The 22,831-nt window shown below is 42.7% G+C and overlaps 1 protein-coding gene across 8 annotated transcripts in view; it reads right to left on the bottom strand.

Annotated features, from left to right (window-relative positions):
* The window catches only part of col7a1l (collagen type VII alpha 1-like), a 120,164-nt gene that overhangs the window by 46,436 nt on the left and 50,897 nt on the right, over positions 1 to 22,831 (bottom strand). For all 8 annotated transcript variants that reach the window (XM_057855882.1, XM_057855885.1, XM_057855879.1 and 5 more), the window contains 28 exons: positions 22,514 to 22,660; positions 20,730 to 20,927; positions 20,528 to 20,667; positions 20,317 to 20,440; positions 20,110 to 20,253; positions 19,854 to 20,047; positions 19,717 to 19,791; positions 19,622 to 19,639; positions 19,514 to 19,537; positions 17,613 to 17,678; positions 17,403 to 17,483; positions 17,290 to 17,316; positions 17,180 to 17,224; positions 13,999 to 14,073; positions 13,833 to 13,919; positions 11,212 to 11,229; positions 11,094 to 11,147; positions 10,966 to 11,028; positions 9,361 to 9,420; positions 9,266 to 9,292; positions 9,138 to 9,182; positions 9,014 to 9,049; positions 8,819 to 8,863; positions 8,289 to 8,357; positions 5,205 to 5,237; positions 4,937 to 5,008; positions 4,799 to 4,858; positions 4,680 to 4,715 (listed from right to left, as the gene is read on the bottom strand). In XM_057855882.1, coding sequence (XP_057711865.1) covers positions 4,680 to 4,715; positions 4,799 to 4,858; positions 4,937 to 5,008; positions 5,205 to 5,237; positions 8,289 to 8,357; positions 8,819 to 8,863; positions 9,014 to 9,049; positions 9,138 to 9,182; positions 9,266 to 9,292; positions 9,361 to 9,420; positions 10,966 to 11,028; positions 11,094 to 11,147; positions 11,212 to 11,229; positions 13,833 to 13,919; positions 13,999 to 14,073; positions 17,180 to 17,224; positions 17,290 to 17,316; positions 17,403 to 17,483; positions 17,613 to 17,678; positions 19,514 to 19,537; positions 19,622 to 19,639; positions 19,717 to 19,791; positions 19,854 to 20,047; positions 20,110 to 20,253; positions 20,317 to 20,440; positions 20,528 to 20,667; positions 20,730 to 20,927; positions 22,514 to 22,660 — 2,063 coding nt within the window. The remainder of the gene's footprint in view (positions 1 to 4,679; positions 4,716 to 4,798; positions 4,859 to 4,936; positions 5,009 to 5,204; positions 5,238 to 8,288; positions 8,358 to 8,818; positions 8,864 to 9,013; positions 9,050 to 9,137; positions 9,183 to 9,265; positions 9,293 to 9,360; positions 9,421 to 10,965; positions 11,029 to 11,093; positions 11,148 to 11,211; positions 11,230 to 13,832; positions 13,920 to 13,998; positions 14,074 to 17,179; positions 17,225 to 17,289; positions 17,317 to 17,402; positions 17,484 to 17,612; positions 17,679 to 19,513; positions 19,538 to 19,621; positions 19,640 to 19,716; positions 19,792 to 19,853; positions 20,048 to 20,109; positions 20,254 to 20,316; positions 20,441 to 20,527; positions 20,668 to 20,729; positions 20,928 to 22,513; positions 22,661 to 22,831) is intronic.

Here is a 22,831-nt window from a genome sequence, read left to right as displayed (position 1 = left end):
GGAAAAAACAGAAAAACACATTGTTTAATTTTTAAAGAATTTATTTCCAAATTACAGTGGAAAATAAGTATTTGGTCACCTAAAAACAAGCAAGATTTCTGGCTGTCAAAGAGGTCTAACTTCTTCTAACGAGGTCTAACGAGGCTCCACTCGTTACCTGGATTAATGGCACCTGTTTTAACTCAATATCAGTATAAAAGACACCTGTCCACAACCTCAGTCAGTCACACTCCAAACTCCACAATGGCCAAGACCAAAGAGCTGTCGAAGGACACTAGAGACAAAATTGTAGACCTGCACCAGGCTGGGAAGAAGAACACCATACCCACGGTGAAGCATGGGGGTGGAAACATCATGCTTTGGGGCTGTTTTTCTGCAAAGGGACCAGGATGACTGATCTGTGTAAAGCAGGGGTCCCCAAACTTTTTCCTGTGAGGGCCTCATAACTTTTCCCTTCTCTGATGAGGGACCTGGGTCAGTTTGTAACACAAAAAGTGTGACGATTGCAGGAGTGCCTAAATGTAAAAATGTATTGTTTTTCAGAAGGCCACAATCAAATAACCCTTTCTGGATTCTTCACGGAACAAAAATAAATAAAATTAAAATAATATAATATTAACGCTATCATTTAAAAAGATAACCAAATAACCCTCTCTGGGTTCTTCACAGAAAAAAAGCTAGGAAATAAATAACACTATTGAAAAAAAAAAAAGAAAAAAATCTAAATGCTCTCTGGTATTGTTCAGGGGGCCGGAAAAAATGTGGAGGTGGGCCGTATCCAGCCCGCGGGCCTAGTTTGGGGTTAGGGTTAGTCCCCCCCAAACCCTAACCTTATTGTAAAGTGTAGCACATGTGTCCCTTAACTAAGAAATTATAAATGCTAAGTTAACTAACCCTAAACCCAAAACCCTAACCCTATATAGGCCTATATATATATATATATATATATATATATATATATATATATATATATATATATATATATATATATATATATATATATATATATATATTTTTTTTTAATTTTACCAAACCATTAGTGACTGTCTAAAAATGCATTAACTAATGTTAATAAAGGGAGCCTTATTGTAAAGTGTTACTAATACGTTTAACAGGCAGCGGTCACTCAGACACTCAGTGCCCCATTTTCAAACTCTCACTCCAGGCCAAGTGTCGTTTTAGACTAGGTTTTGAGAAAGTGGTTTGCTCAGTGGAAGGTTGACTCACACTTTGTATGAGTAAGTATAACAGACCTACAGGGAGCGTGCACGGCGCAGATAATAAAACATTTGCGTCACATTTTATGAAAATGTGTTGCAAGGATGCGACCATAAAATGAGAATGTAGACATGATGAACAATCACAACAAACAGGCAGCCGAGTACCCAGTTGGGAGTGAGAAAAAGTGCGATTCCATTACTTCTGAACTTAGAATAGCGCAAAAATAGATTTAAGAAGTGGATTGCATCGCCAAACTCCACTACTTCTGCATGTTTTGTTGGGATTGAGATCTAGAGACTGGCTAGGCCACTCCAGGACCTTGAAATGCTTCTTACGAAGTCACTCTTTTGTTGCCCTGGCTGTGTGTTTGGGATCATAGTCATGCTGCAAGACCCAGCCACGTCTCATCTTCAATGCCCTTGCTGATGGAAGGAGATTTTCACTCAAAATCTATCGATACATGACCCCATTCATTCTTTCCTTTAGACAGATCAGTCGTCCTGGTCCCTTTGCAGAAAAACAGCCCCAAATCAGGATGTTTCCACCCCCATGCTTCACAGTGAGTATGGTGTTCTTCGGATGCAATTCAGTATTCTTTCTCCTCCAAACACGAGAACCTGTGTTTCTACCAAAAAGTTCTATTTTGGTTTCATCTGACCATACCATATTCTCACAGTCCTCTTCTGGATCATCCAAATGCTCTCTAGGGAACCGCAGACGGGCCTGGACGTGTACTGGCTTCAGCGGGGGGACACGTCTGGCAGTGCAGGATTTGAGTCACTGGCGACGCATTGTGTTGCTGATAGTAGCCTTGGTTACTGTGGTCCCAGCTCTTTGTAGGTCATTCAATAGGTCCCCCGTGTGGTTCTGGGATGTTTGCTCACCATTCTTGTTATCATTTTGACGCCACGGTGTGAGATCTTGCATGGAGCCCCAGATCGAGGGAGATTATCAGTGGTCTTGTATGTCTTCCATTTTCTAATAATTGCTCCCACAGTTGATTTCTTTACACCAAGCATTTTACCTATTGCAGATTCAGTCTTCCCAGCCTGGTGCAGGTCTACAATTTTGTCTCTAGTGTCCTTCGACAGCTCTTTGGTCTTGGCCATAGCGGAGTTTGGAGTGTGACTGACTGAGTTTGTGGACAGGTGTCTTTTATACCGATAATGACTTAAAACAGGTGCCATTAATACAGGTAATGAGTGGAGCCTCGTTAGACCTCTTTGACAGCCAGAAATCTTGCTTGTTTGTAGGTGACCAAATACTTATTTTCCACTCTAATTTGGAAATAAATTCTTTAAAAATCAACCAATGTGATTTTCTCTTTTTTCCCCAAAAATTCTGTCTCTCATGGTTGAGGTTTACCCATGTTGACATTTACAGGCCTCTCTAATCTTTTCAAGTAGGAGAACTTGCACAATTGGTGATTGACTAATAATTGACTTCATTATTAGGCTTATTTAAGGCTTTTAATTTTTTGCGGCTCCAGACATCTTTTTTTGATCCATTAAGGCTCTTTCATATAAAATCAATCACACTTAAACCATAGTTTAAGGAAAACAAGCAGAATATATGGGATAAGAGATACATAACACCTTCTTATCACAGAAGCCAACGTGTGCGTCATGCAACTGACTGAGCAAGATTGGCGCTGACAAGCCAACGTCTGCACCACCAACTTTCGCAATCAATTCTCCCGGACAGACCACAACAAATGGCGGGACGCCCTGTGCCAATACAAGGAACACCAGAGAACGCCCGATATCCAACTGATAACACGACTGACAAGACTCCAAGAGCCCTTTTGACGCTGAGGTGGCAAAATCCACAACCCTCATTGTCCTGACAACAGTAATTCCCGAATCCTCCTGTCCAATCCACAAACAGACAATAATCTAAACGCCCAAACACACCCTTCTTCCTGCCCACGGTCCGCCCAGCGAGAGCCTTCAAAAGACAAAAAAAAAAGAAAAAAAAAAAAAAAAAAGAAAAATGTTTAACTTATGCCCATTTCCCACTGAAACTAGTGGGTCAACGCGTGTTTTTCCAAGTTGATGCATCCCACTAGCAATTGGCATTTGGCACCTTTCCCATTGACGAAAAAAGCCATGTCTTTTTTTTTTTTTTTCACCTGTCTAACCCCCCACCCCTCCTCAGCCGTGCGTGAGGTTCGTGACGTCACCACGCTAAGATGCGCTTCGACAAGTGCGACCAAAATTTATTCAGTTCAAGGAAGTTAACAATGCAACGCAACATGGAAGCCTCCTTTCCGTTTGTGTTCTGTTTTCATGCTTTTTACTACCCGCAAAATGGTCGAAATGCAGCAAAGGATCAACACTGTGCTTGTGCTGAGGCAACGTAGGCGACGTGAATTTTGGTTTGAAATTGAAAGGAGTCGTGTACGTCACAGAAGGAGGAGAAGAGCCTTTGTTTCGTCTGTCATGGCTATTGCTAACGCTGCTACACCGACTGTTCGCCCTATGTGGATCCGGGCTAGAGCACATGGTTTTTGTTTTTTGTTATGACGCTTCACATACTGGCCTACGTCACCACGTAGATTAGGGTGTTGACTGTTGACCCGGGGTTTTGCTTTCACACTGCATGACGATCAGAGCCGAGGTGATTTTACCGCGGGTCGCTTGGCGGGTTGATTGACACGGGTCGAAGCGGGTTGCTGCACCTTTCCCACTGCCACCAAAAGCCGATTGTTAGTGGGTTGACACGGGTTTTTTGGCCAGGGGGAAAGGGGTATAAGCGTTGTCATTTTTCTTGGGAGCTTTTTGTTGACGTGTGATAGGGTGAGCTTGCCTCCCCGTCTGAGTCGGTTTCTGTTTCGCCTTGCTGTTTGATCGCTGTCGACCTCAATAAATTGTCAACTTGTGCTTTGAAGCCTTTTTCCAGCTTTCAAAATGGAGTCAGTACAAAGGGGTTAAGACTAAGGTTAACGCGTGGAGTTTGGCTTTTTGGCTAGGATGTCGAGATCCCGCTGACCCAGGTTGCTGGAGCGCCAGCGCGAGTCCAGCGGTTCGGCTGGCGTGATTCCGGCAGTCTGGCTAAAAGGTCAGATTCCTTCAATTTTGTGTTGCCGACTTCTCCATTAAAGCAAAAATAGGTAACTTTTTGTTTTTGGTCAATTTTAGCGACGCCGGTGGATAAAAGCGGTAGTGTTTTGCCTTAAATAAGACTGCGTTTCCCATATGGACCAGCGCACACCCACACAGTGTCCTAAAATAATGATCTCCCGGGCGCCTGCAGATGGATTTAACGACATTTCTGTTTCCAGCGGCTGTGTGAAGGATGAATAGTGATAAGTTCATGAATCCAGTTATGGCTAAACAATCGGCATATCGCTGTTAGCAACCCTGTGGCGAAAGAGTTCGGTGAATGCGCATGTGAAACTTGTGGTGATCGATACCTTTAGCAAGTTGAAGAACCACTGACTTAGTATTTGTAACTACCTTTGGCCCTGGTTTTCCAGATAAACCGACGTTTCCCTGTGAAAAACAGCAATATACATTTAAAAAAAGATAAAAATATAGATATGTAAATGTTATGATTGATTTATTTAGGAACTCACCCGCTCGCCACTTTCCCCTTTGGGCCCCTCCAGGCCCGGAATCCCAAAACCTGGACTTCCCTGCCAACACAAATTCCACTAAAGATGCATTCATCCCTCAGTTTTGTCCACATTTTATACTTTTTTTAACCAGCCAACCTTTTCTCCTTTGTCTCCTCGTTCACCCTTGGTTCCCAGAGCACCTGGGGGACCAATTGGACCAAGGTCTCCCTGTCAGACGGGAAATGTGACACATCAAAGCATACTAAAGAGCTCTCTGAGTCATTCAGTCCAAACGCTAAAAGCTAATGAGGGAAACTCTTAATTGTCTTTGATTGGCGGGCCCAGAGGAGAACATGTTCCAAAACAATAATCATTTGCATAGACGGATTTTAACTAAATGGTGTAAACAGCAGAACACACTCACCCGGACGCCCTTTTTGCCAGTCGGACCAATAATCTATGACGACAAGACAATAATAAGCAACGAAAATGAAATAGATACAAAACATACAGTGGGGCAAATAAGTATTTAGTCAACCACTAATTTTGCAAGTTCTCCCACTTGAAAATATTAGAGAGGCCTGTAATTGTCAACATGGGTAAACCTCAACCATGAGAGACAGAATGTGGAAAAAAAAAAACAGAAAATCACATTGTTTGAGTTTTAAAGAATTTATTTGCAAATCATGGTGGAAAATAAGTATTTGGTCAATACCAAAAGTTCATCTCAATACTTTGTTATGTACCTTTTGTTGGCAATATCAGAGGCCAAACGTTTTCTTTAACTCTTCACAAGCTTTTCACACACTGTTGCTGGTATTTTGTCCCATTCCTCCATGCAGATCTCCTCTAGAGCAGTGATGTTTTGGGGGTGTCGTTGGGCAACACGGACTTTCAACTCCCTCTTCACCCCGTGGCGTCAAAATGATAAGAAAGGTGAGCAAAAATCCCAAAACCACACGGGGGGACCTAGTGAATGACCTACAGAGAGCTGGGACCACAGTAACAAAGGCGCCGCCAGGGACTCAAATCCTGCACTGCCAGACGTGTCCCCCTGCTGAAGAAAGTACACGTCCAGGCCCGTCTGCGGTTTGCTAGAAAGCATTTGGATAATCCAGAAGAGGACTGGGAGAATGTGTTATGGTCAGATGAAACCAAAATACAACTTTTTGGTAGAAACACAGGTTCTCGTGTTTGGAGGAAAAAGAATACTGAATTGCACCATACCCACTGTGAATCATGGGTGTGGAAACGTCATGCTTTGGGGCTGTTTTTCTGAATGGGAATGTGAATGAATGGGGCCATGTATCGAGAGATTTTGAGTGAAAATCTCCTTCCATCAGCAAATCCAATTTTTTTCCACCCTGATTTGCAAATAAATTCTTTAAAAATCAAACAATGTGATTTTCTGTTGTTTTTTTTTTCCCACATTGTCTCTCATGGTTGAGGTTTACCCATGTTGACAATTACAGGCCTCTCGAATATTTTCAAGTGGGAGAACTTGCACAATTAGTGGCTGACTAAATACTTGTTTGCCCCACTGTATTTATGGCGGAAAACACACACAAGGCGAAAAAAAGCAGTTTCTGCTCTTGCACCCCTCTTTCAAATAAACTGCTGTATTTTAAGCCAAAAGAAATGTTGCGCATGATGCCCCCGAACTATTTTTAATTTGTCCGTTTTACCCTGGAGACACCCGTTTACGGACACGGCGCAACCGCTTTTGTTTCAACCCAGCCTTTAAAAGTATTTATTATTCGAAATGTCTATAATTTTTAGCTTAGAATCATTAATTGATGTCTAATATTTAGTTTGAAAAAAATTCACTCGCATATTTTAAACTATTAAGCAAATTCCGTCACAATGAAAAAAATAATGTCTGTAAATATGTCACAGATATCTACCTCATAACTATCGCTTAATGGTATTTTTATTTATTTTTTGTTACTGTCGCATTTTCCCTGATATTTTAGACGATAAATAATCGATCCAAACAAAAAAGATTGAAAAAATGTTGAAAAGGGTAAATATTTGAAAAAGAAAATCTCGACCATTCCTCTTTGTGTGTGACTTCTGCATCGCGACCCCTAGTGATATTACCGTGTTTCACCCATAAAATCCCCACAAAGGCCATTCACAGCTATGTCTTGACACTTGGTGATACATGCTACTGAGTTTTTGGATCGATACAAGATAAGTACGCGATAATATCTCATTAAAATCATTGTGTCTTTATTTATGCTCTCTCATGCCTCACCTCAAGTTACCGGGAAGCCACAAAAAGACATACATTGCAGTCGAACGCTTGCGCGAGAATTATGGACACAGCAGGCTAACTGACTAGCGTGCTAGCCATTATCGTTTCAACACATACATTAGATGCTTATATCATAAAGCCAAGGTGCTAGACTTCAATGCTAAATACAACAAATACTGTATGTACATGCAATCAAGCTTCTCGAACACACATCTATATAAAAATTGAAAAGATTCATCATGAAGAAAAAATAACATTGAAAAAAAAAGTATTTTCAAAAATACTGACAAGTAGTTCAGTTCAATTCAAATTTTTTAGGCATGCGACCCAATAAAGTTTTTTTTTTTGCGCACTCGATAAAGTTTGTTTTCGAACATGTTACTAAGCTACGTCACATACAATGTCACACAGCCTACTCATCCACCGTTTGCGCGCTGCTGTCACTTCTACTTGCTGAGACGCCGACTGATCCGAGGAAAACAATGACAAATACAGCTCATCCTATTCCTTGAGTTAATGAAATAATGCATTAGCTTGCGCTAAATTTAGTTTTTGATTAATTCTGCACGTTTCAAAGTCGCTCGCTCAATCCAACCGGCCGTTGCTTGCTCCGCGTGCCTCCTTTCCCTTAGTTGGCGCCTTACTTGTCAATTTATTAAAAATGTTCACATTAGGTTCGTCCTTCTTGACATCACAACGGCTCTTGGGATATGTAGTCTTTTGTGCTGCTTTCAGTTTTGAAAAAAGGACAAGAAATGATGGAAATATGGAGAGAGACACATGGTCCATGTAGCGTTTTAATGCATATTTATGAGTGCAATAAAACTATAAAACTCAAATGACATTATCTCCCGTTTTACTTGGTCGATTGATTTCAAATAAAAACTGGTGTGGACATCAACTTCCGTACTTTCAAACGAGAGCAATCAGGGGCACGTGGGTGACGTAATTACAGCGTTACGAGGCTTGAAAGATGATATGCGTAAACGTGTCGCATCTGAAACGTTCGGTGTTAAAGGGTTAAGCTGTAATTAACTCGATTAAAAATTTTAATCGTTTGTCAGCCCTAGTAAAATGAAAACGATTCAATTTTATTCTCTATTCTCTTTTGTGTTTTTTCAATGAAAATATTACTAACAAAGCATTTGTAATTGGAATATTTTCACGGAGGAATTGAGCATTATCTGACAGAATTGCAGGGGTGCCAATACTTCTGGTGTTTTCCGCCTAAAATATAAAGAATGGTCTTACACCATTGGCGTCTCCAGGGGCTCCTCTTGGTCCTTCATCACCCTTGATTCCAATAAGCCCCGTTGGACCCTGAACAAACAAAACGTTCACAGCAACAAAACAGGATTTTCTTTGTACAGCCAAATTTCAAGTATTTTTTCCTTCAATGAATTCATCTCCGGAATTAGCGCTTATCTGTGACTTTTTTTTCAATAGGCATCTAGCAAAAAAGGCATTAAAACAAAAAGGGAGATAACATCTGGACGGGAGGCAAGGTGAAGTAGGGTGAAGGGTGGGGGGGGGGGGCCTGAAATTAAAATCAGTGACGCGGGACAAAATGTGCCATGTATGAAAGGTACCCATTGAAGCTTTGACGATTTGGATGACGTCTCATGTGTAATCACCGGCATCTCTCACAGAGGCGCGGGAGGGGTTGACCCGCTATAACAATAATGTCCGACAATATTCCTGGCCAATTCTTACCTTAATGCTTCTGCCTAAGCCTTTTTGAGTCAAATATAAAGTGCATCATAGTGATTTTTTACACTCACTGTGGGTCCTTGCGCTCCGTCGAGCCCCCGCTCTCCTCGTTCCCCCTAAAAAGAAATGCATTTGTTCATATTAGACTCACTTTAAGCCACGGTAAAATAGCCAAGTTAATGAGATGTTTCCTTGAAAATAACTAATCAGGACACTTTTGTATTTTTCCCCATCTAATGAACATTATTGGAAGTGCGAGGACTTACTTTGTCCCCTTGCTCGCCTTTGAATCCCTTTTTTCCCTGCAGACCAAATAAAATGTGAATTCTTCCAATGCTAATTGTTAGCATTAACTCATTTAGTGTAAAATATGATCAAGGAGATTCCAACCCGAGGTCCGATGGCTCCTTGGACACCTTGTGGCCCAATTTCTCCCTGGAATAAAAAAAAAAAAAGACAAAAACGTCATTCAAATGAACCCATTAACAACCATTGAGTTAAAATTAAATACAAATTACCTTTGGACCGATTGGACCCGCTTTTCCCTGCAAAAAGTTACCAATTAATTATTGTGCTAAGATGGTTGCAAAAACATTCACATTGCATGCAGAACCTTCTCTCTTGGTTCTCTGTGGGTTCCTTGAGCTCCATGTAAGGTGTCACAATTTTCGCCCTGTAAAGGTTTAAAGAGCATACAACAGGAGAAAAAAAGTCTTAAATAGCATTATTATGTGAATTAGAATCATATTTTGACATGATTTAACTATATACAACAATTTAGCAAAGCGTAGATGACGAGAAATTAGTCTTTTAATATGCCGGTTAGCCACGCCTACCATTATAGGGCTCTAGCGTCCCCAACAGGTGGATGGTGTCAGCGGGTGAATAGGCTCATCGGTTTTACTATTCAGCCCATTGAGGGAGAATTATTCAGAACGAGGAAAACGCGACGAAGAGAGCCGCAAAATGTCATTGTTTCAGTCTCTCTACTCCAGTATTTTTACAGGATATTCTTTTTATCAAAGTATTTTTTTCCCCAATAGCTAAATAAATGTCTTGAGAAGGACCAGTCAGTCCGTCGAGGGGGAACTATTCACAATGAGGAAAACGTGACAAAGAGAGCTGGAAAACGTCATTGTTTCTGTCTCTACTTCAATATTTTTACAGGATATTCTTTTTATCAAAGTATTTTCCCCAATTGCTAAATAAATGGCATGGTCATGACAAATAACAGTCTTGTGCTAAATGGAATATGAAATAATAAAATGCACTTATTCAGGACGACATGGCAAAATTACTCCATAATGGTCAAAACTGTCAACTGTCACCTCCCGAACGATATTTTATGACACCTAAATCGGACATATGTTATATCCCTTCCCCGGCTTCGGAGAATGTAAACAAACCAAGAGGCGTGACAGCTAGCCGACATGCTAACCCGAACCGAGTGATGTTTCAAAGTCTTCGAAGCGGAAAATCACACATAACTAGCCCGGATTATTTGACATGACGACTGGGTTGTCGATTGTCTTCGCGGATCGGCAAACTGCCCGGCGGAGAGAAATCTACAGTTCGTTCCCCAGAGGAGGGCGGCTACAGTTGTCGTGCAGCTAATGTGCATGAGGAGAGCTTTTTATATGCCTATCAATGATCAAACGTAAGTAGTCCTTTATTTAAAGAAAGTTTGTAGTGTTTACTTTGTAATCGCTGTATTCGTATTTGACATAATACAAAACAAGGTATTTACTCACTTCCTCGTAAGTCCAATAGTCCCTCAGTAGTAGGGCTTGTTTTGGCCGATATCCACGGTGAATGGGAACCTTTTGAAACTCTAAAAAGGCGCACACACCTCTCCCTCATAAAGCAAGATTTTTCTGCAGCCGTTTGGCTGGAGTGATGCGAAAAATAAACGTATTAATCCGAAAAATCAGATGAATCCTTAGTCCTCATACACAACAGTACGGCTGTTTAGTGAAGAGGACGCCTTCACCCGTACACGTCACAGCGCCCTCCTCCTCAATGCAAGACCGGAGCCGGAAGTCACTCATTTTCATGGCGCGGGATTCAAAAAACTAAATAAATATAGCGATCGCTTCCACACACATCCAAGCGGTCCATATCATTCAGGAGCATAAAATACCGCGTGTATTATTTCGTGTCACATGCACTTTAAAGTTCAGAAATGCAAAAGAATGAGAATTTTTGCGGACACCGTCACCTTCTCTCCTTTCACACCCGGTAAGCCATCGACGCCGGCACGTCCTGGAAAGCCTGCGATTCCCTAAAATCGGAAAAAGATTGTCACATATTGTATGTATATTTGTTTAATTTAATATCCAGACTTACTGGACTTCCAGCTTCTCCGGTGTCGCCCTTCGTTCCCGGCTTCCCACGCAAACCCTTTTGAATGGCAAATGTCATTTCAAGTTGAACGACAGCAACTAATGACAGCCGTCATGTGTACCTTTTCACCTGGCTCGCCCTTCAAAAGACAGAACATTTGATCAAGAATCAGAAAATGTCATGCATATGCCTCATATTTATACAGAGGTATGAAAAAGTATCTGAACCTTTTGGAATTTCCCACATTTCTCCATAAAATCATCAAATGTTATCTGATCTTTATAAAAATCACACAGATGTAAAGACAGTCTGCTTTAACTAACACCACCCAAACATTTATAGGTTTTCATATTTTAATGAGGATATTGCGCAAACAATGACAGAAGGGAATAAAAATTTTTTTTTTTTTTTTTTAAACCTGTCCTGTTTGGCTGTTTGACACGGAGAAAGGAAGTCTAAGTGTCTGGTTGGTCTGAACAGTTTTAATGTTTCACATTGAGAATATGACTTACTCCCATTGTCATCATTCAACATATCTCGTTTATTATGACAAAACAGTGAACAGGAAGGGGTTATGGGGGGACTGACGAAAAGAAACGTAAGAAAGAAAAGAAACACAAACAACAACAAGAAATACATTGAACACCGACACTAACTATTAATATGTTGGTGCTATCGTCAGCTAGATGTATTTCCTGTTGACACCATGTGGGGGGGCCTGTTGACCCGGGAAAGAAGGGAAGGCGGGTGGGGAAGTCTATCAGCTAAGTGATTGAGGGGTAGAGTGTACACAAATCAGCGCTGTGATCTAGAACCCAGTAATCGTGTGAATCCTTTGTGAGTGTGAGCCCGTTGGCAACCGACCCTACGCCGCCCCACTGCCAGTCCCGGCGCCGGGACCCCCCACCCGAGCGCGCCCAATCACATCCAGCCGCACGCGAGCCCCACAAAACACGCGACAGCCACACAGACGAGCGGAGACACCACGCAGGCGCCAACCCAGGGCCGCGACCCCCACCCAGCCAGCCCGGGGAGGGAGGGGGGGGGATAGCGCAGTGCATCCCTCCTCCAGCAGCCCAGCAGAGGAGCCATTGTCTCCCGGGTCACCTGCGCTCCCATCAACCGGCCCTAAGGAATAGGAAGAGGGGACGCACCACCAACGCCACGCCCGCCGCCTCCCCCGTCCGCCCACCCGGCCCACGAGCAACAGCCCCCCCAACCGGCACAGCACGCCGCGGGACCCCCAGCAGCCCACCAAGCCCAGGGCAGAGCAGGGTCCCCCACCGGAGCAGGAGACATATCCAGCCGATACACCGGCGTCCAGCCAGTGACCCGCGGCGGACTGCAGGGTGGATGGGAAGGGAAAAAAAATAATTAAGTGAACCCTCTGCCTAACGAGACTTGAAGAACAAGTGAAACTAATTTTTACCATACAATTGAAGTCAGGTCTGTTTCCAATCACTGATGAGTGGTTTAAAGCGTCCCTGCCCACTATAAAAACACACACCAGGTCAGAATAGTCTTGATGAGAAACATGGTCTGATGTGCATCATTTCTCAATCAAAAGAGCGGTCTGAAGACCTGCGATCAAGGATTGTTGATTTGTATAAAGCTGGGAAAGGATACAAAACCATCTCTAAAAATCTGGATGCTCATCAATCAACCATGACTCAACATTCAGAAAAGTTGTCTACAAATGGAGATAGTTTGGCACTGTTATTTCTCTCCCAAGGAGTGGCTGTCCACCAAAGATGACGCCAAGAGTTCAGCGCTGAATACTCAGAGAGGTAAAAAAAGAACCCTAGAGTGACTGCTCAAGACTTACAGAAATCACTGGCACAGTCCAGTATCTCTGTGCACACATCAACTATGTAAAACTATAGCTAAGAACGATGTTCATGGGAGGACTCGGTGGAGAAAGCCACTGTTGTCTAAAAAAAACTTTGTTGCTTGTTTAATGTTCGCAAAAAAGGCAATTGGACACTTCACAGAAGTTTTGGCAAAATATTTTGTGGACTGATGAAACTAAAGTTGAATTGTTTGGGAGTGACACACAACCTCATGTGTGGAGGAAAAATGGAACAGATTACCAACATCAACACCTCATACCCAACGTGAAGCAGGGTGGAGGGCGCATCATGATTGGGGTCTGTTTTGCTACCACAGGGCCTGGACAACTTACAATCATAGATAGAAGAATGAATTCAAAGGTTTATCAGGATGTTTTGAGGGAAAACCTGAGGTCGTCTGTCAGACAGTTGAAGCTAAAAAGAGGATGTATTCCCCAAAAACACAATGATTATAAACACAAAAGTAAACCAACTTCAGAATGGTTTCAGAAGAACACACAGAATACACATTCTGGAGTGGGCGAGTCAAAGTCCAGATTTGAACTCCTTTGAGATGCTGTGGCATGACCTAAAAACAGCGATTCATGCCAGCCATCCCAGGAATCTGACTGAACTACAGCCGTTTTGTCAAGAAGAATGGGCCAAGACTAGTCCTGATCGATTAGCCGGACTGATCTGCAGCTACAGGAAGCGTCTGCACTGCAGTGTTTGCATACTATCCTCATTAAAATATGAAAACCTATAGATGATTGGGTGGTTTTAGTTAAAGCAGACACTGTTTATTCATCTCTGTGTGATTTTGACAAAGATCAGATCACATCTGATGGTGATTTTATCCAGAAATGTGAGAAATTCCAAAAGGTTCAGATACTTTTTCATCCCACTGTATTACCTTGACAGATATTCCTGGTGGTCCAACTGGGCCTGGCAGACCAGGGACTCCAATGACTCCCGGAACACCAGGCGATCCTGGAGGACCCTGTCACATGATTAGACTCTGTTAAACCAAAACTCATCTCAATTTGTATTCATTTATTTATTTTGCGCATGAGGCCCACCGAGGATCCGGGTTCTCCTTTTTGCCCAGGAATGAAGTTTGCATCTGGGCTTGCTATCACATACCCAGGTTCTCCCTGTGAGGATGCATAACACGCATTGTGATTCGTTCAGAAATTCACACAGGCAATGATCATGTCTTAGGCCATGTCTACACATAGCAGGGTATTTGGCAAAAAGATTAACTTTTTCTACGGTTTGGCCTATCATCCACAAGCTTCTTGAAAACTGCGCCCAGAGTGAAGATGTGCGAATTCTGCATTTGTGGCGCCAACATGTGGACACTGATAACTGAAGATTTAACTGGACATGTCACTGACTGCGACAAACTTTGCCCCTTTGTCACAAGAGATCAGTGTTGTTTTCGTCAACGATGATGATCACGAAAATATTTCGTCAACACTTTCATGACGAGACGATAACGAGCTAAAAACGTGTTTCGGGGGACTATTAAATCATCGGGCGAATGCCAGTTTTTGTCCACAAGACAAGAATAGTTTCCGTCACATGTTCACAATGTTTTATATTAAGTTAGCCTGCATCATTGCAGTGTCTGGTTGTGTCTTATGAAATGCTGCACATACAACCCCCCCCGACTCACAAGTGTGTCGTCTCCATCCAGGCTTGCACACACGGGAAAATTTGTTTTCTTGACTCGAGAAAATATGCAATGTTGCGTTAGCCTTCAAATGTGTGATCATGACAAACTAAATGTAACTCGTAGCATTAGCATAGCATTGGTCTTTATTTATTGTTTATTGTCATCATCATCGATATCATTGACAGTTACAATATAGCATTGCGATAAGAATAATTCACCCGAAGAAAAGTCCCCAGTAAACCAAAGGACGCAAATCTTCGCATGATAGTGTAGACATTTCACATTGTGATACAAGTGCTATATAATTTTTTTTTTTTACACATGAATTATCTTCCCAGTAGTCATTGATTAGACGTGGCACTTGGGTCATTCAGTCAATCATCCGTTTGCTCATGGATTCGGTGAGAATTTCTCTGTTAGGAAATCTTCCAGTTGCATTGTTGAAAAGATCTTGTCCAAGACACTTACAGACCAATTGAGCAGTTCCATGACGCATAAGATTGGTACAAAATTAATCACAACTACACAGCGTTCGCCTATGTCAGCAGATGAATAACATCTGATGTTCTGTCGTTTTGACAGAGCTGATTATTAAGGCTTGTTATGTCTCACTTTATCTTTTGTCTCTCCTTCTCCTCCACTTTTTTATGGGAACACTATGTAGTGTTTGTGTGTGTGTGTCTGGATTAACGCTCTGATTTTGAACCTTGTCCAGTTCTTACCCATGCTAAAGGTCAGACTCTATAACGGTATAGAGTAGGGTTGTTCCGATCATGTTTTTTTTGCTTCCGATCCGATCCCGATCGTTTTAGTTTGAGTATCTGCCGACCCCGATATTTCCCGATCCGATTGCTTTTTTTTTTTTTGCTCCCGATTCAATTCCAATCATTCCCGATAATTTTTCCCGATCATATACATTTTGGCAATGCATTAAGAAAAAAATGAATAAAACTCAGACGAATATATTCATTCAACATACAGTACATACAGTAAGTACTGTTTTTGTTTATTATGATAATAAATCCTCAAGATGGCATTTACATTATTAACATTCTTTCTGTGAGAGGGATCTACGGATAGAAAGACTTGTGACTTTGTATATTGTGACTAAATATTGCCATCTAGTGTATTTGTTGAGCTTTCAGTAAATGATACTGCAGCCATTCAACCCAAATGCATGATGGGAAGTGGAATCATGACTGTGCGTAGTGCTACCAATTGATATATCGTCTCTGCGTTGGGAAATAACATAAGGTGTTAAGAAAATAATCAATTGCTACCTTGCTTTCCCACATTGCTTCCCATGACATTTCTAGACGTAGGGAGAGGGTTTGTAAGGATTTAGCCAATTTAAAAAAGGCTCCAAAGGCTGCCAAAATTCACTCTACTCATTGTATGCTGCCTTTTATCTCTCTATATAGGTAAAACGGCGCCATTACAGATTGAGCACGACAATGCGTGAGTGGGTCGTGCAGCGCATGCATTAATTGCGTTAAATATTTTAACGTGATACATTTTTTAAAAAAATAATTACCGCCGTTTTTGGGATAAATTTGATTACCCGACCTTAAGCCTAAACTAAAGACTCTGGATGAGTGTTACATATTAAGTCTGTAACGTTAAATACAATTAGAAAACGATTTAATAAAAAAAAAAAATATATATATATATATATATATATATATTTAAAAAAGGCATGGCCGATATTTTTTTGCCGATTCCAATACTTTGAAAATGACGTGATCAGACCCGATCGATCGATCGGGACATCTCTAGTATAGAGTAAGTTCTTTATATTTCTCCTTAAAAGCTGCTCGGGTCCCCGTGTTAGTCAGTGCGGGGTCTAGAGCATTGCAGAGGCGGGCTCCAATGATTGGAATCGAAAATGATTTTAAAATGGTTCTGGCATGGCTATAGTTACAAACATTGTTCCCTCTCAAATCAATAATTCAATTCCCTCGCTTGGAAGCGAATTTGTAAGTTATGCCACTTATGCGGAAGACAATTTGGATGCACCTTGTACATCATCTGGACAGTTTTGAAATGTATCAAATCATAACATTTTAAAAACTTAGATTTGATGTATAGCTCATTTGTGTGAGCTCTATAAGAGGCTTCATGGATAATCTTTATTGCTTTCTTTTGAAGGACCATCAGATGATGCAGCTGGCCTTTATATGTGTTTCCTCAGATTTCCGCACAATAGGTGAGATATGGCAAAATCAATGCACTGTAAAGTGTTTGGAGAGCCTACTCATCTAGCACATTTTGGGCTCTAAAGAGAATAGGAATGCTTCTGGCTAATTTATTTTTCAGATGGATTACATGTGAATTCCATGTCTTGCGTTAGCATTAGGCTCATGCTAACGGAGAGTGTCCTGTTAAACTCTTGGACATGAATGAACTTAAAAATGAATGATTGTGGTTGGCTGTGGAAGCTTTTTTTTTCTACAAGCGTGCTGGTGTGGACCCCCCCGACGTATTAGGCCAGGATCCTTGGTTTTAAAAGAACCCTGCTCCGTGTAGACATGGTTTAGGTGTGAGAGCAATAAACGTCTAAATCCATTTGACCACAATCTTACTCGTTCTCCTCTCTGTCCTTTTGGACCGGGAACACCTTGAGGACCCTGGTAAAATTATTCAATTATTCAGTCATTCAGTGAAACACATGTTGGCATTTCTGAAGTTTTACCATATCTCCTGGTCCACCTGGAGTACCCTGGGAAAGAAGAAAATCGACATTATAAACATTCAAACAAAAGTTCAAATCTCTGTGTCAGTTTGTTCTCTTCAGAATTCGCTTACCCGCTGGCCAGCAGAACCCGGGGGTCCGGTTCTTCCAGGCCGGCCAGGGAGCCCAGGAACGCCATCTGTACCAGGAGGTCCCTGTAAATTCAAGAAATATGGCCGATTAGTCAAAAGGAACATGCAATCAGAGAAGCGCAGCAGGATGGTTAGATGAACAGTTCACCGACTTGCAGTCTGTAAAACAATAAAAGCTGCCAAGCATCTTACCTTTTCACCCTTTTCTCCTTTAGAGGAAGTGAAAGGATCATAGTGTCCAGGAGTTTGCCTGAATCTCTACAAGAACAACAAACATCTCAGAAATAAAAGACCTATGTGGACTAATCATATTCACAATACATCCATTACTATAGTATGCAGAAGGACTGCGGATTCAGCCGATTTTGCAGATTAATTTGTTCATTTTTTGCTTCACGCTAGCTCAATGTGCTGCAGGCTTTTGTTGCTACACCAGGGAAAGTGGTGTGAGGCTTTTTGGATTTCCAAAAGCTCCTGTTCACCGCAAAGAATGCGTAAAACAAGTCCAACAATCGAGAGTCCATTGGACGGATGACAAAGTGAGTAAGCTACGTGTTTTATGTTATGGCAAATACTAGGATCATGGCAAACGTTTTAATAAGGAGGTGGCTTCCTTTTTTTGGGAGCAGTGATGGCCAATGAAGCTTCTTGAAGCAATGAAGCTGTGCAGCCAATCGGTTCAAAACTTCATGGTGGTTTATTTGGTTTTATGAGGGTCTTATGATGCCGCTGTCAAATAAAGTGTTACCGTTTAATATCATTTGGTGAAACTAGAAACCAATTTCTGGAGAAATTACTCTAGGGCAGGGGTGCCCAATCGCGGTCCCTGAGAGCCCCTATCCAGCTTGTTTTCCGTGTCTCCCTCCTTTAACACACTTGAATTAAATGATCGGCTCATCAGCAAGCTCTGCAGCAGCCTGATAACGATCCTGATTAGTTGATTCAGGTGTGCTAGAGGAGGGAGACATGGAAAACAAGCTGGATAGGGGCTCTCGAGGACTGGGATTGGGCACCCCTGCTCTAGGGCTTTGCTGTGCGGAGATACAGATCTTAGTCCCGCCCAGGTTGGTTTGGGGACATTTCGGAAATATATCAGGTCACTTCCTGTTGATTTAGGGACAATATCAGGTCACTTCCTGTTGATTTGGGGCCATTTGGGGGACACGTCCTGTCATTTGTCATTTGGGGAGGTTTGGGGGGCGTGTCCTGTTATATCAGGCCATTTGGGGACATTTGAGGGGCGTGTCCTGGTCATATCAGGCCATTTGGGGACCTTTGGCGGGGGGGGGGGGGGGGGTGTCCTGGTCATGTCAGGCCATTTAGGGACCTTTGGGGGCATGTCCTGGTCATATCAAGCCATTTGGGGACATTTGGGGTGTGTGTAATGGTCATATCAGGTTATTCGGGGACCCTTAGGGGGCGTGTCCTGGTCATATCAGGTCATTTGGGGCCATTTGGGGGGCGTGTCCTGGTCATATCAGGTATTTTGGGGACATTTGGGGGGCGTGTGGTGGTCATAACAGGTCATTTGGGGACATTTGGGGGGCATGCCGTGGTCATATCAGGTAATTTGGGGACATATGGGGGACACATACTATTGATATCTGGTTCTTTCCTGTTGATTTGGGGATGTTTGTTTTTTTGCTATCAAAAATGAATGGGAAATTTGGACCTCCATGGCCGTCAATGGCATCGACATCCATATGTGTCAATGGAATCCAAGTACATTGGCATCAATAAAATTGACATACATGGCCGTCAAAGGCATCTCTCGAAATTGGCCCAATGCATTGGCAATGGATGGGAAATTTGGACGTCCATGACCGTCAATGGCATTGCATTCCATCTGCGTCAATGGAATCGGGGACATTTCGGGGACACGTACTATCTATATCTGGTCATTTCCTGTTGATTTGGGGGTATTCATTTTTTTAACTTTTGAAAATGAATGGGAAATTTGGACGTCCACGGCTTTCTCGTCCAGTGCGGCTTCTCAATGAACAAATAACGTTTCTGTGTCAAATTTGGTGGGTGGCGGCTTATCGTCAGCTGCGCATTATAGTCGGAAAATTACGGTATTTGATGCAACTTACCAGACCTCCTCCCAGGCCATCACCCTGAAAATATGATACAGATTGTTTGATTGATTGTTTGTTTGTTTGTTACACATGAATATGATTCTCCTGAACAATCAGACTCACTCTTTCTCCTTTCTGACCCTGGAAAAAAATTAAAAAAACAATTTTAAGGCATGCTTAACGAGAAATATGAATCATTTTACCCTTGATCATCTAACCTTGACACACTGGCAAGGGGCTAAAGGTCCGGCAGGCTCCTTCAGGTCATCAGTAGGTGCGTCCGTCTGAGTCAGCTAAAGCAAACTAGGAGAATTAAAGCTTTGTTCGGCGTAATAATTGAAGTTTCTGCTTTTACCTCAGTATCCCGCCGCAGTTGAAACTCTGAAATGAGCTCCTCGCCGCAGACACTGTCAATAAATTCTCTCTCGACGGACGGAAAGTCGTCAAAGGTCGGCGAGAAGAAGACGTTCTTGTAGCTGCCGGGGGCTGCCACTCGACTCAACTCTTGCAGGTCAGCGTTGGCTACGCCCACCGCCAGGATGCTGACGCCTGCACATAATGTGAGATTTTAGATTACCGAGCTCGGAACCTTGACGCAACCATTGACTGACCTAAAGCACGGGCAATCCTGGAGGGATGGTCCACGTCGTCCTGGGCCCTGCCGTCTGTTATCAGTACCAGAACATGGGCCACGTCCCGCCTCATGCCCAGGGACTCCTGGAACATTTCCTGCAGGACGTAGCTGATGCCCTTTCCTGAGTGCAGAGAATCATTAAAGTTAATGAAATTCTTCCTGACGCACGGTGGTATATTGTTACCTGTTTTGGTGTTGCCCCCTCCGTAATGTAACCCCTTGATCCCTCTCAGGACAGAGTTCCGGTCTTTGTGATGGTTGAGTTGGAATTCAATGCGAGGCTCATCGCTGAAATGAACCACAGCTATCTGAGAGAGTGAAGTGAGACATTCATTTTTAGGAGGGGGGGGAGCTTAAACGCAACGTGAAGTGCAGACCAGTTAACGGTCTCTGACTTGTGTGCCTTCCTGGCCAATGAGCGGGAAGTGCGTCACCACCCGGACTATGAAGTCTTTCATCTTGTCAAAGTTGTTGGCACCGATGCTCGACGATTCGTCCACCAAGAAGACCAAGTCAAGTTTGGTCTGGCTGCAATCTGGCAAAAAAATAACGGTTGAAGTAAAAACATTTTTCATAAACGTTTAATTATAAAAATACCTGCTCTTGATGACGTCGTAGCAGTCGATGTAGTGAACACAGGGGTTACTGTTGGTTGATTTGGCGTCTTAGGAGTATGAATGGGCAGCTCAATTATTGGGTTTTTGGTGATTTTAGTAGATGTTTGAGGGGTTGTCGTGCTGGCTACGAAATGAGGGGCCATTGTTGTTGCCTGGGACACCGGAGGATGCTGCCCCACTGACACGCATAGAAACAAAAAATCATCACAAGAAGGAATAGCCCTACAAGCCTTGTGCATAGACTTCACCAACAGTTGACAAGACAGCTCCCGCAGACATTGCGCCATGCCTTCCCGTAGGGGGCCGGCCCAGGCAGACTTTCACTTTGATGAACGCAAACACACGCTGAGTTCTAACCAGGGGTTAACACTAGAACTACTAAGGGTGGATCAGTTGATACAAATCACTTTGTAACCAGAGAAGGATCATCTGACTCTAATCAGCATATCTTTTGTGAGCACTATGGTCCTCATTAGTCATTCCCATTCACACTCACAATGAGTGTTTGTGGGGGAGGGCTGCCTTGGCTTTGCTGGACATTGGACTGCTCAGCCAGGCAATCGGGCGGACAACCTTTTTACATATTCCAAAAGCTGCAGTTTGGCTACAGGACAAGGGACGGTGTAGTAAAAAACAAAAAATTTTTTTGTGGTGACATGAGAAAAGAAAGAAGATCAAAGAACTGTCTGAGGACATGAGAAGCAAAATTGTGAGGAAGCATAGGCAATCTCAAGGCTACAAGTCAATCTCCAAATATCTGAATGCTCCTGTGTCTACCGTGCGCATTGTCATCAATAAGCGCAAAGCCCATGGCACTATGGCTAACCTCCCTAGATGTGGAGGGAAAAGAAAAATTGACGAGAGATTTCAACGAAAGATTGAGCGGATGGTGGATCAAGAACCTCGACTAACATCTAAACAAGTTCAAGCTGTCCTGCAGTCCGAGGGTACAACAGTGTCAACCTGTACTATCTGTCGGCGTCTGAATGAAAAGGGACTCTATGGTAGGATACCCAGGAAGACCCCACTTCTGACCTAGAGACATAAAAAAGCCAGGTGGGAGTTGGCCAAAACCTATCTGAGAAAGCCAAAAACGTTTTGGAAGAATGTTCTCTGGTCAGATGAGACAAAAGTAGAGCTTTTTAGGGAAAGGCATCAAAATAGAGTTTACAGGAAAAAAAACGAGGCGTTAAAAAAAAGAACACAGTCCCCACAGTCAAACATGGCGAAGGTTCCCTGTTGTTTTGGGGTTGCTTTCCTGCCTCTGGCACTGGACTGCTTGACCGTGTGTAGAGCATTATGAAGTCTGAAAACTACCAAACAAATTTTGCAGCATAATGTAGGGCCCAGTGTGAGAAAGCTGGGTCTCCCTCAGAGATCATGGGTCTTCCAGCAGGACAATGACCCAAAAACCACTAGGAAATGGTTCGAGAAAACGCAATGGAGACTTCTAAAGTGGCCAGCAATGAGTCCAGACCTGAATCCCATAGAACACCTGTGGAGAGATCTGAAAATGGCAGTTTGGAGAAGGCACCCTTCAAATCTCAGAGACCTGGAGCAGTTGGCCAAGGAAGAATGGTCTAAAATTCCAGCAGAACACTGTAGAAATCTCATTGATGGATACCGGAAGTGGTTGTTTGCAGTTATTTTGTCTAAAGGTGAGTGTGCCAATATTTTTTTTGTTTTTAAAAAGAGCCGCCCAACGGATCGGCCCCGAGCCCTGTCAACTGATAGTGAAATCTATGCCTTGTGAAACTTCCTTACCAATCCTCTGATAAACGGTGCTGATCGGCCCTTCCACTTGCCCATACAAAGGCCGAATGGAGAAAATATATGTTCTGCCATACAGGAGATCCCCAATCTTAAAAGAGGTGAAACTCAGACCCAGCGTTTCTTTTTTGGTCTCAAACACTGAGTAAGACAAAACACATCATCACGGCTTAGTGCCAAAATACAGAAAAAAAGCAACATGTGGGTTTATAAACAGTTTCAATGTTCTTCTCTCCACCACTTAAGTGCACTTAGCGACTCGATACACCCAATGCAATAACATGTCAAGCTCATCATATCTGCTTCAAACTC

The sequence above is a fragment of the Corythoichthys intestinalis genome, chromosome 13 (assembly GCF_030265065.1).
Source record: "Corythoichthys intestinalis isolate RoL2023-P3 chromosome 13, ASM3026506v1, whole genome shotgun sequence".
Classification (NCBI taxonomy): Eukaryota; Metazoa; Chordata; class Actinopteri; order Syngnathiformes; family Syngnathidae; genus Corythoichthys; species Corythoichthys intestinalis.
The sequence above is the reverse complement of the archived record's forward strand: the minus strand, read 5'-3'. Positions and strand labels throughout refer to the sequence as shown.